The sequence below is a fragment of the Zychaea mexicana genome, assembly GCF_025766255.1.
Source record: "Zychaea mexicana strain RSA 1403 chromosome Unknown BDB00scaffold_26, whole genome shotgun sequence".
Lineage (NCBI taxonomy): Eukaryota > Fungi > Mucoromycota > Mucoromycetes > Mucorales > Lichtheimiaceae > Zychaea > Zychaea mexicana.
Genome location: NW_026516689.1, coordinates 208,698 through 221,384, shown reverse-complemented (window position 1 = coordinate 221,384; position 12,687 = coordinate 208,698). Strand labels below are relative to the sequence as shown.

Genomic DNA, 12,687 nt, shown 5'->3' with positions numbered 1-12,687 from the left:
GTACATCCATGATGCTGTAGGCACAGACCTTATGCCAGATTTAAAATACAAATAGTGAGCTGATAGACTGATGAAAATGAGAAAGATAGTAAAAAAAGGAAACCTGTTGGACACGCAGTATAGTTTTAGCAATGTTGTGTGGAGTTTGAATGTGACACGTGACCTTCTATAAGTGCCAATCCACGCTGGTTATTTTATTGGCTGCGACGTTAGTTTTCAGAACAAACGTTACGACCCCCCTTATAGAAAGATAAATGGATCCAGAAGACAGAGAAGAGAACGCACGGCTCAAGTATCTTGCACGTGCACCCGGCGATGCAGCAACCAAGGCGTATATTGCCAGTAAATATTTGGGATCAGGCGGCGGCATGGATGATGGCACTAAAAAGAAAAAGAAGAAAAAGAAAGTCGTCAAAAAGGGCAATCTGGGCATTGTCGATGACGAAGAGTCTGGGTGGAAGCCAGTGCACGACACCGATCGACAACAAGAACGTAAACGACGCGAAGCCGCTGAACAAGAACAGTTACTTGAGTCGTCAACAGGAGTTTTTCGGGGGCGAACTGATGGTTGGCAGACGGTTCAGGAAGGCGCTACTGGCAGTAAAAGAATGGATATAGACGACGAAAACGACGAAAACGACGAACGACCCGTGTTTGTTAATAATACAGGCGAGGAGATCGTTGGGCAAGAGCAGGAGCAGTTAGTAAGAGATTTAGGAGAAGCAGGAGCAGCATCAGCAAAAGCAAAATCATCGAAAGTAGTAGCAGAAGGACCCAAGATGTCGAGTGGACAAAGAGCAGGATTATTGACAAGTCATGAAATCAAACAAGAGGCAGCTCGGGCACGAGAAGCGGAGATGCAGATGGTTCAACAACTCCAAGGAGATCGGTCGGGGCGGGACGCGGAGACCGTCTATCGAGATGAGACGGGACGCAGGATCGACCCGAAGATTAAGCGAGCAGAGGAGGCGAGGGCAAAGAAGGAAGCCATTGAGCGAGAAGAACAGCGGATGGAATGGGGGAAGGGGTTGGTCCAACGAAGCGAAGTCGAAGCACAGCGACGGCAGCTGGAAGAGGAGAAAAATCAACCGTTGGCACGGTAAGTGGACAAAGTGAGGAGAGGAGGCACTGCATTCATACAAAGAGAGAGTGATGAACAATATGCACACTAGATGCTTGAATGTGCGGGTTTATATGAGAGAGAGGCCTTGTTTTTATGGGCTAAAAAAGTTTTCTGGGAACCCCCACCACCTATCACGCAAGCCATATAATATCAAGAAACCCGGAGGCAGTAGAGTTTATCTCTCTTCCCCTCTCTCTCGCTCTCTCTCTCACGCACACAAACATAAATCTTACACACACAGAGTTTTGGGTTATGGGCAAAAGAAAGAAAGAAAGAGTATAGTTCAGGGATGAAATATTAATAACAGTTGCTTGTGCTTTATTTTCATGTTAATACAGATATGCAGATGACCAGGATTACAATCAGGGACTTAGAGAACAACAGCGTTGGAACGATCCGGCTGCGGGGTTCTTGACGGTAAGAAGAAAAAATGGGACTATAGCGATAATAACACTCATAGAGATAGAGATTGTGTAACATAAGGAGCTTATTTTTCGTTTTATGGATAATTTGATTTATTGACACATGTGTTTTTTACTTACTAACTCTCTATCTATCTATTTATCCATCCAATGTCACACTCAAATACACTAGAGCGAAGGCAAATCCAAAGGCTTAGTCAGGCCTAGATATAAGGGTGCCTGGAAACCTAATCGCTACATGATACCACCAGGATATCGATGGGATGGTGTCGACCGTTCTAATGGATTTGAAGACAGCTTCCTGCTTAGAGAAAACCAAAAGAAAGCACGAGCAATAGAGGCACATGCATGGTCCACTGAAGATATGTAAATAATCAAAGATTTATTAAAACGGAAAACAAGAAAAAAGTCTGTGTGTGATTAGACCTTCAAAAAGGTGTGCTACTCAAATGTACACACATAGCACATATGCATTCATTCTTTATTTCTTTCTTTTTCTCTTTTTTCAAGACACCCCATACCACCTCAACTCCTTCCGATCTGCACTTGCTTGCTTTATAGTCTTTTCTTTCTCTCTTCCTTTTCCTAAATGATATATCTCCTAATTGTTATATGAAGCTTTAGGGGCCTGTATAGGGTTGTCAATAGGCCGTAAATGGTTTGTAAAGATCGGCAATACATGTACATAACTCCAGACAACAGATGCATTGAGAGGGGAGGGGGTCATTTGTTTCTTGACAGATATATAAAGGCCGGGATCTTGGCGACTCGGGACATAGAATCGCTATCAGTTTATTGCTTGACTTTCTATCAACCAACTTTCTTACTTCTTCTAACCCACTCACACATTTTTGAAAACAACGACAACATGAAAGTATCAACAACTTGCACCTTACCTCCATTGGCCGATTTGCTCAATCCTCCACGCAAACCCACAACCATGCCACTTGAGGTCCACAGCTTGCTGCCACCTGTGTCAAGCCCACCAGCATATCATCCATACCACCATCATCACGCACCTACTAGCGCCGCTGCCTACCGCCCTTCGTACTCGCAGACACCTTTGAAAGCCAAGCGCAAACGCGCGTCACCTTCACAGCTTTCTGTCTTGAATCACATCTTTAGCCAAACCTACTTTCCCTCGACCGAGCTTCGCATCGAGCTTGGTAAGCAGCTTGGCATGAGTCCGCGGGCGGTCCAAATCTGGTTCCAAAACAAGCGCCAGTCGTTGCGAACACGCGAACGACAACAGCAGCAACAACAGGTTAGAAAGCCTTCTTCCGCTAGTCCAACATCGCCTTTGCACCACTTTCACCCCCATCCTCATCAGCAGCATCAGCAGCAGCAGCAACAATTGCACCCCTGCTACGGCTCACCAGCATCATCAACCGGTTCTACTCTCCCTCCAATTTCTCCACCCTTGTCACCTCCTTCATGGCAGCATCAGCAACAGCACCACTACCACCACCATAGTCAGCGGGAGCAGCAGTATCACTACGATTCCTGTTCTTCTTCTCGGCCCTCCCACATCGCTTTGCCGCCCCTTCAGCTTCCTTCTACCCCATCACAGTCGGCATACCCTAGCCCCACATCTATCGATTCGATCATCCTCCACTAATCATTAGAATCTTATTGAGCAGTGCCGATTTCTTTATCTTCCAATCTTCTTCTCTATTTGTCTTCGTTTTTGTGTATAGTTTCTTTATGTCCTTTTCATTCATTTTCTACTTTATCTTTTGCTCGCCTGCAAAACAAAAATCGTTAACCCTTACCCCGAAAAAAAGGATTCCCCTTATCTTTTTCTTCTAATCCACTCCTCTTCTCCCCAAACCCGATTCAACAAACATACGTTATGCTCATGTCTACTCTCTCTCTCTCTCTCTCTTTCTCTCTATTTTTTCATTTTGTCTGTCTGTCAATCACATCAACAAACCTTTCACTTTACCAGAACACCCAAAAAAAACAACAACAATGCATCACCAGCATCAACAACATCGCATGAGTCCTTTTTATCATCACTGTTATTCCGTTATCTACTCTTTATTTGTATATGCTTTCTTTTCCCCTTCTTCTTTTACAAATAGCTCGCCTCCTCTTTTTTATTACTTATTACTCTACTCTCTTATTATCGTACATTAAGTCAAAACATCTTTGCACGCACGCACGCACACAAGTAAAAAAGAAAAACACGTTAATTATCCTTGCACACTCTCTGTTTCCCCTGTCCCCACTCCTCCATAAATAGTATATCTCGCACGCACACTATCCGCACTTAACCTTTTACACAGCATTTTTCTCTTTTTGCAGTTATTAGTAGTCTCTTTCCTTTTGTATACAGTTTCTTGCTTCAAAAAAAATTATAATAAAAAATTTAGCCTGTAAAAAACAATTTGACTTCTTATATCTGCTAAACATTGATTTAATTGTCGCGTAATATAATTAATGGTCTATACTAACTCAAGTAGTTTGCTATAAATGGAGAAAATCATCGATCCTTACACTGCGAAGCATAATGCAATGAATCTTGTTTCTCTCCTGCAGCATATATTTTCGCATAGCGTTGCAGATGCGTGTAGCAAAAGACGCTGGTGGCCAGTATCAGGCAGAAGTATGTACTATGTGATATGCACATGAAAATAAGCTTATTAGCTATTCTTTTAAAATAGCAAGTTGGAATCCCGGATTTCGTCTTTTCATAAGTGTTAATAGGTAGACCCCATGATCAGCGTTTTTACAGTGTAACTTGCATGCAACGCAAGAGAGATATGTAGAGCAGCGGTTGCTGCTCTTGATGGTGAATGGGGACGGGAGAGGTGGTGAATGAACTTGCTCTCCCTCTGCACCCCTTGAGAAAGGTCGTCGCTAATGTAGCAAATAACTACTAAGTGATGGGTTTATTTTCTGTATTATATCCTATAACACGCTTATTTTATGTATTGAACCCAATGAAAGGTAACCCGTTTGTTTTTTGGAACGGCGTGCTAATGCAGCAGACGCGTCATCACCATCTGTGTTGTAGATAGCATGATGCCTGTGCATTGCATACGCTTTTTTGCGCGCTCCCACGAGAGAAAGAGAGATGGAAGGGACTTTTGAGAGGAGCTGGAGGAGGGAAAAGAAGACATTGGCGATGGTATGCATTCTTCTTGTTTCCGAGCAGAGATCTATCAGGTGTGGTATACGTACAGCAGCAGCAAGAAGTACGTTGTAAGTACCATGCATATATGCAAGATCAAAGGGGTAATAAAAAAGCGTCAGTAGATGTTGCATGTCGTTTCATAGAGAGCGATATGTTATACTCTTCTGTTACAGGAGCTATCCCTCCAATCCTTCCTTCCCAATAAAGTTAAGAACACTACCTTATTTAAGTACGGTATACTGCGTGCCGTTCCTTCCGGGGGGCGACTTGTATTTTTCGATAACCCTGTGTAACTTCCTTCCGACCCCCAAACCTCTCACCAAATAATAAAAACTTGATTCTTCCTTCCCTAATATTTTCAATAAGTTAAGCATATGATACCCACGTACACACTTAAAAGTAGATAGGACGTTCACACTCTCCCTTCAAAATATGTTAGGCAAAACAAGACGACGACAACCATACCGGTTGGATATGTACTTGTTCCGCAACTAAGTGTAGTCTTTAGAAGGACGCGCCATCAACCGTAACGACTACTACTGCTATGGTCAGCTTCATTTTATTACTATGTTGGTAAGTGTAAAAAGCACGAGCTATAAATGTTATCGATGTTGTTGGCTTTTTATTAATTAGTTTCGCTTGAATTGTGTTGAAAATACAGCACATGAGGATGTTGTTCCTTTTTATAACTTGTTGTTGCCATGCTGAAAAATAGGAAAGGTATTAAACTTTCATTTTACACACTGCTGATGCACTTACCTACTTCACGTATAATATGTAACGGGATGTGTTGTTCCACTTTTCATTGTTTCTCTGTGATGTTTACAGAACTTTATCAATGTGGATATGCATCAATTAATCACATTTAATATCACATGTATTCTGTATTACATTGAAAATACGTAAACTACTTCTGAGATTGCGCACCATGGAAGTATATAGCTCCTTCTCCTTTGCTCCACTAATAAACTTGATGAGATTATCACTGCCAAAGAGAAGCGGTGGCTGCTATTGGTGCTACGCCAATATAACAAACATTTCCCTCTCCACCCCCCCCCCCATAAAAACAGAATTAGTCAAAGTCAAAGATTGCGGGGATCTGCCCTATTGCAAGTAGTCTCTGGTAGAGAGAGAAAGAACACAACGTCTGGATTTTTTTTGCAATATATGCAGTAGAAGCAGGAGTTTCCACGATTATGATAGGAATCGTCTGTGTTGTCGCTGCTGCTACTGCTGCTGCTGTCGGTATTACTTCTTATTATTAAAGTCCTTGAAAAAATTCAATGATAATTGGGATAGAAAGTGTACATAAGCAGCCCCTCCTTTTAGGAGGAAAGAGAATCTTTTTGTCTCACATCTTCACTCATCCCCGATTCCCGGTAAAGGAGCCGACAGTGGTTTGCAGCTTGTCGGTTTTCCTTTATGAGATCCAGGAGTCATTTTTGTTCGTGGACTGAAACTGGCACAAAAAAGAAGAGCTACAATGTTTCTACTTGAAAAAAGATGTTTGTAGAGGGGGTGGAAAGGGGAGGAGAGAAGGCTGGAGAGGAGAAGAGTAGAGGGAGCGTGGTAGAGAGAAAATGATAAATATATAATACGTGTCGTCTGTCGGGGTAGTACTAACAGAAGAAGAGGGGTTGTAGTAGCAGCAACAGTATATTTTTAGCGTACTTACGTGCAGGACAAGATTCATCAGAAAGGGAGATGAATTCTTTAGGGTATATGTAAAGGAGAATGGAAGGCGTCGGTTAAGGATTGTTAATTTAAAACCGGATGCATCGATCAACATTCCGAAAACGAAAAGAACCTGCTGTTACTGCTGTTAAGTATGTAATCAGCATCCCTAGTATGTGGGGCAGCATCTACCATTTGTTTTTCTTTTTTTTTTTTTGTTTCGAGAACATCGTTATTGCTATTGCTCCTTAAAGAGACAAAGTGTATAACTCACCCGAGGATTTCCTACTACGGGTGTACCCGAATGCACATTATTAGCCTTTTTGAAATTAGCATGGGATAAATTGGAGAAGAAGTTTGTTGTTGTTATATAATGTTGTTGGCTGTGGTGCTTGTTAATGCAAAATATTCTATTAGTGTAAGAGGAGACTGAACCTGCTGACAGGTCTATCTCCATCACACCAGTCGCTGCATGCTACAACACTTCTTATTCCTATCCGGGGATGCTGTAGTTTCATAAAGGAACAAATAAACTATGCTGACGCTACTATGCATAAAGCTTCCAGTGAAGGGAGCAAGCAGCTAAAATGTGAAACGATATGCTGTACTACTACGCGGCGCTATCCCCCTCTCCCTTTTTCTATTTTTTATCTGTTATCACTTATAAAATTTCGTTCTGCAGGTTACAACAGGAAGGGGATTCGATTGGAAAGCGACTGCAGAAAAGGACAATTGACTTTCATAAGCGGGAAGGAGAGTTTGTGGAACCCTTGCTGCGAAGCGCTTTTGGTATCGGCACAACGGAGCAGTGGTAACCTTATGGTTATACAATTGCCAGTAAGAAGCAGTATCGTACAGTGCTATGTTACCACCATACTCCTTGACGACGTATGTTTGTTTTATCAATCTGTATCCATCATTACGCTTTACTCGGTGTACCTCTCCTCTTTCACACACACACACACACGCATTATCTCTTTCTCACTATCCTCCTTTTTCTTATTTTTGTTGACAACTTGCCTTATCGGTCGATATTGGTGCCATTGGAGGAGATATTAACAAAATAGCTTCTTCTCGAAACGGAGAGTCGAAGGTTTGAATCGCGTGCGCACAGATTAATGTTCGATGTAAAAGCTGTCTAAGAATTGAGATATGTGATCTTTAAAACGATCGACTGCGCTGTACTCATGGTGAAGAAGAACGTACGGAGAAGAAGGGGATGGTTGGATGGTGTTTAGAGTTGAAATCATGCGCTGAACATGTTCCAGTAAACGGCGGGCACGATGTTCTTGCGATTGTTTGATGGGATGCAAGTTCGCTTGGACACCGGCACTGTGTGTGGGAGGAGGTGATGGTGAGGTTGTTTGAACAGCCTTGCTTATAGTCTGTGGCGATGGCTGTGGTGATGGTAGAGTAGATTGAGGTTGAGATGGAATGTTGTTGGCGGAAGCGATGGCTCCCGCAGTGTGATAACAACTGGAGGTGTCTGCGTCTAATACGGATGAAAAAGTGTATTACTTAGGTGTTATCTTGGCGACGTTAGTTGTTGGACGTGTTAAACCTTCGAAAAAAGAGGTCCAGAAGTCACTGTGTTCGTCTTAATGGACCAATAATTGCAAGTCACCCCAGGACAAAGTAGGTTGAGAGTGCTTTTTGATGCAGTAAGGGTCGTTGCGTAGGCGTAAGGTTTTGCAAAGGTGTTTTTTTGAGGAATTATTGGCACGCTATGTAAGAAGAACAATTAGACTATGAGAGTTATGCAAAGAAATAGCGATTTACAAGTGGGTTTTTGAAGTTGACTCTTTTTTTGGAAGGTCGAAAGTCGTCCTATGTAAAGAAAGTTATAGATGGGTTTTGCACAAGTCGATAACGGCAATAATTCTTTACCATTGGGTAATTAGGGTTCTTATGTCTGTTAGAGCGTTTTTTCGGAAACATTGCAGATTGAGAAAGAGGAAGAAGACAGATGGAAGATAAAACTAGTAGGAAGGACAAGGTAAAGCCTAACAGCAACGTTTATTGCATGTAAGATTTATAATCCTCATGCATCATAGAGCAACGGATTCAAATTGCTACTTGTCCCACTCTTCCAGTTGGAGAAGGAGTCAATAGAAAGGTAGATGTATTTGGACAAACGAGACGATCCTGTTGAGAGCAGAGTAGCATGTAGAGCGACATCGGAAGAAGATACAAAAGTCAGCCGCAACGGCCAATGATGCGTGACAGCAGTTCTCGCCCACAGCCCCGCATCTGCATGAATTCATGATAGCTCAGGCTGTCGTGTAACGCAGTTTGTTTGACTACAACGAGTCGAAACTTTATCTTGCACTTAAGCATAAGATGTTTAAAATAAACAACAGACCTTTCGCCAAGCATCTCTTTTTTTTTTACCTTTTTTTCTTTTTCCGCTTAGCGGTGCTTCACTTTTTCTATTCGGTATTTGCTGAAGTTGCATGTGTAAGTATACAGTGTGCTCAATCAAGAGTGGATGCTCATGACGCCAAACAAATCTATAAGCTATACATCATTAGGATTCGATAAAATTTTTTTAAAACGATTCTCTAGTTTCTCCTTCTACCATCCCAAAAGCGTTACTTTCTCCCAGAGCAGCAATAACGACAAATGACAGCTTCCAAGAAATCTGTGCCTATTACAAAACATCACGCCCTACGAATTCCTGGTACAGCAACCACCTTTACTTGATTTGTCAAAACATACCTTACTTCAAAATACCACAAGGAGTATGATGTTTTCTTGAACAGCATGGGTTTTTACAAGTAAGCAAGAGTGTGTAGATATATCCAGCGACGGGCGTTTCCGCCGATCATCATGTGATCAAGAAACATTATGCATCAACTTTGCTTGCTGGATTTGGTGTACATCATTATAATTGTATATGCATAGCCATTTCATACATCACTATCTGGCTGCCTATTACATGGGGCGCTAGCATGAAACGACTGCAAGAGATCTTTGACATTCATGCCTCGTACATCCGGCCTTTACCTGATCCTATCAGCACGAAGCTGACTCGAGACATTTATCGCCTAGAGCTCGGTAACCTCGGCGCGTACACGAGTTATTTGGGCATGTTCAAAGAAGAAATCGAAAAACACGGTATGTTCAAGGATGACATGCTGCTTCATGTTTCTGGCGGTGCATATCATCCTTTAATCCACATTGCATACGCGCTAGAGTTCACTTTACCAGATATTGCTGCCGAGCGATTGGCCATGGCTGCTTGCACCTCTGGACTTATGTATGCTCCGCTGCTGAAGCCCCTTTTAATTGATGGGCATGATGCCAAATTTGGCATGGCAGCGGGTGATCAGAAGAAAAGATGTATCGAAGAGATTATCAACGCTATTCGCACAGACACCGAGTTCGACGACATGATCAAGTTTATCAAGTTTACCGACGATTTTATGACAGTACTTGAAAATCTCCGCGCTGCAGCTAAGTTGCGCGAATACGCAAGCCAGTGGGATTATACGGGTAATACAGTACTATACCAATGGCCTTTACCTCATATAATGATGCATGGCTCTAATTTCCTTGTACGCATCAATATAGATCCTGAGACAAGCCTCAAAAAACTGTATATAAACTGCATATTTTATACATGCTGCTGCTGGCATCCGCAAACAAGGGACCAAATTAGACTTCTACTTGGTGCATATCCTAACTTCTGTCCATGCAGTTTACACCATTGTATCATTCTTGGAGCCGGGTCAAGCAGAACTCCTTTTGCGTGGCCATATTTCCGAAGCATTGTTGCATTATGTTTCACGGGGATGCCCTAGCTTGCAGTTGGATTCTCTAGCAGAATACAAGTCACCACAGCAAGCAGTCGTCGATGGCAGTGCGAACCCATGGTTGGATGTGATCAAGCTTGCTCTTGCGGCTAATGAAGTTCATTGCGTTAAGGCTGTGCGTGCAATCGCTTTTGCACAAATTGTGTACGGTAGTCCGAGGGATGACATCTTACTTAAGGCGGCACAAGTGACAGTGGACATAACTGGCAAAGGACCATTCATGGGGAGCAATTGGAATCAAACGGGTATTGGATTTGAGCAAACTTGGAAGGAGGAATGAATGTACAGACTACTGCATAATGTAGACTACAGTATGTTGCTAAGTATCTAACAACGACAACAATGAAGTAGCACTTCTTTACAATCACAAATAGAAAATTAACTTAGTATACATTTGCACTGAAGTTTCTTAAAAAAGTATGACCGACTCTTTTATCAGTTGTTGGCATTGCAAATTATGCCCCGAAAAAAATCCGTGCTTCAATGAGCTCTGGAGTTTGTAAAAGTACTACCACGTTTATATCCGTTGACATTGATATTGCTCCAGTATTATTGGAAGTTAGTGCTAGATTTCTGAGGTAAATTATACAATCAATTTATATTAAAAATCATCCTAGGCAGGAAGAGATGTTAGGAAAGGAGAGCAAGGAGTTTAAGAGCTGATCGAGACACACTTCTTGTGTATATCTAAAGACATCTGTGACTTATTTGGTACGCCTTAGTACAAGGTTGCAATTCGTATGTATACATAGTGCACAAGAATATAAATACTATACTTGCCGTGCAACATAATTTAACATATGTTACGTTTGAAGCTAAAAACTACCTAGGAATATGTCCAGCTATTCAACTACCTCGCCCTGGAAACATTGGTTTGCTGTTTATGCAGATTTCTTCCAATAATACTCGGAAAAGAAGCATCACGTCAAATCGTTAATTCAGATGGATATTGATATCAAAAATCACAACTGAGCTGGCACTACTGTACTCTCTTCATCATGAATTATAGATGAGTTACACATACACTATACAGTTTTTGATTGAATGAAGACCTCTTCACGTAAAAACAGCCAGCAGTAATCTCTCGTGTTAAAGGAAGGCGCTTTTATCTTCTACCTTCCTCTTTCTCGTTTCCATATGATATATATGTATGCTCTACATAACAATACATTACGTATGTAATTATTTTGTTCTATTCGCCACCAAAAACACAACACATCCTTCTTGCATTTGAAAAATAAATCTACCACAGCTCTACAACAGTAAGCGAGTCCCTAAAGTCTCCTCGTACGACAGTAAAGCACTCAGTGGTGCATACATACACTCCCATACAACAAAAAATTCGAAATGCGCACATCCAATATGCTCCCTCTTTGCCCCCTTAAATTCACTCTATTCAACCGGCTGATAAGTTCTCGGTAACTCAAGGAGCGCACTTGGAGCATGAGTAGATCTCAGAAACAATGAACTACAACAGCAAAAGAAGGCTTTTGAAGATATATTTCAACAAAATACACGATATACTTTAACAAATGTCATTCTATACAAAAAAAAAGTGTTGCTAGCGATGGATACATATTTTTTTAAGACGGGAATTAAGGGGCTGATAGCGCCCATGCAAAAAAAAAACGTTCTCCCTGCTGCGTAGTATAGTTCGTTCCTGAAAAAATCGGATATAAAGGGGAGAGACATCGATAGATCCGCTTTTCCTTACAAAACAGTTGAGAATGTGTATATAAAGAGTCGTATAGTACGACGCTTGTAGGGGGAAGGAAAAAGGACAGCAACAACGCTTGAAAATTTATTGAATACGTATTACATACATATCAGAACTATGGTGCGCACACAATCATCAATTATTACTACTACTTTATGTCTTGTCCTCGCCTTGACCACCACCACCATCATTACGGGCACTGCCGCCGCCACCGACAACAAAATTCTTGGCTTGGAACCCGAATGCATTCGAATCAGATTCAACCCTTTCACTCTTAGATGTTGTCAGTCCTACAGTAGAAGTCCATGTCAGCCTTCGAGGGATGCTTGTGGTGTGCAAAATCTATCTGAAGCCCAAAATTATCTCAAATGTTGTGCACCGAATGGACTGGAAAGTGCCGCTGATTGCCTATAATAATTCCAAAAAACATGGTCTACCTTAGTGTAATAGAAAGCAGAGCAAAACACTGTACCTAATTAACGAAAGAAATAAACACATTATACTATGATATATATTCGGGTTCGTCATAAGCATGTAGATTGGTTTGTTACCAAGATACAAGTCATCCGCCTCAAACCAATTGATGATGCTAGTGCAAATCAATGGTCGGGCCTCCTCAAACATTAGCTCTTTTGCCGCTGATAGATCGCATTATATTGTGGCCATTGCTTTAAACCAAACGATCGATGACAGTCTGTATACCACTAGCAATGATTCTTCCCTCAAGGCGACTCAAGTGACTCTAGATTATACAGGCAGTCCCTCCGCTGCTATGGCGACGGACTGGAACCCCACTA

At 41.8% G+C, this 12,687-nt stretch overlaps 3 protein-coding genes across 3 annotated transcripts; all 3 read left to right on the top strand.

The window, feature by feature from the left end:
- Positions 1-215: 215 nt before the first annotated feature.
- On the top strand, positions 216-2,266 carry BDB00DRAFT_817698 (Pre-mRNA-splicing factor of RES complex-domain-containing protein). The gene is made up of 4 exons (XM_053123089.1): positions 216-342; positions 399-1,099; positions 1,462-1,540; positions 1,718-2,266. The coding sequence occupies exons 1-4, from the start codon at positions 316-318 to the stop codon at positions 1,913-1,915; spliced, it is 1,005 nt and encodes a 334-aa protein (XP_052980915.1). The 5' UTR covers positions 216-315; the 3' UTR covers positions 1,916-2,266.
- Positions 2,267-2,320: 54 nt separating this feature from the next.
- Positions 2,321-3,397, top strand: BDB00DRAFT_817692 (uncharacterized protein). Its single transcript, XM_053123088.1, has one exon. The coding sequence runs from the start codon at positions 2,414-2,416 to the stop codon at positions 3,161-3,163; it is 750 nt and encodes a 249-aa protein (XP_052980914.1). The 5' UTR covers positions 2,321-2,413; the 3' UTR covers positions 3,164-3,397.
- A 5,912-nt stretch (positions 3,398-9,309) lies between these two features.
- BDB00DRAFT_787004 (uncharacterized protein) lies at positions 9,310-10,453 on the top strand (the record flags this gene model as incomplete). Its single annotated transcript, XM_053120658.1, has 2 exons — positions 9,310-9,853; positions 10,008-10,453. 2 exons carry the CDS (start codon positions 9,310-9,312, stop codon positions 10,451-10,453), a joined length of 990 nt encoding a protein of 329 aa, XP_052980913.1.
- Between the last annotated feature and the right edge of the window lie 2,234 nt (positions 10,454-12,687).

Excerpts from the sequence above, each read along its gene's own strand:
- BDB00DRAFT_817698 (XM_053123089.1), top strand. The coding sequence starts at position 316 with ATGCAGCAACCAAGGCGTATATTGCCA. Across the intron at positions 343-398 it reads AACCAAGGCGTATATTGCCA|AAAAAGAAAGTCGTCAAAAA; the intron begins GTAAATATTTGG and ends AAGAAAAAGAAG. Across the intron at positions 1,100-1,461 it reads AAAAATCAACCGTTGGCACG|ATATGCAGATGACCAGGATT; the intron begins GTAAGTGGACAA and ends ATGTTAATACAG.
- BDB00DRAFT_817692 (XM_053123088.1), top strand. The coding sequence starts at position 2,414 with ATGAAAGTATCAACAACTTGCACCTTACCTCCATTGGCCGATTTGCTC.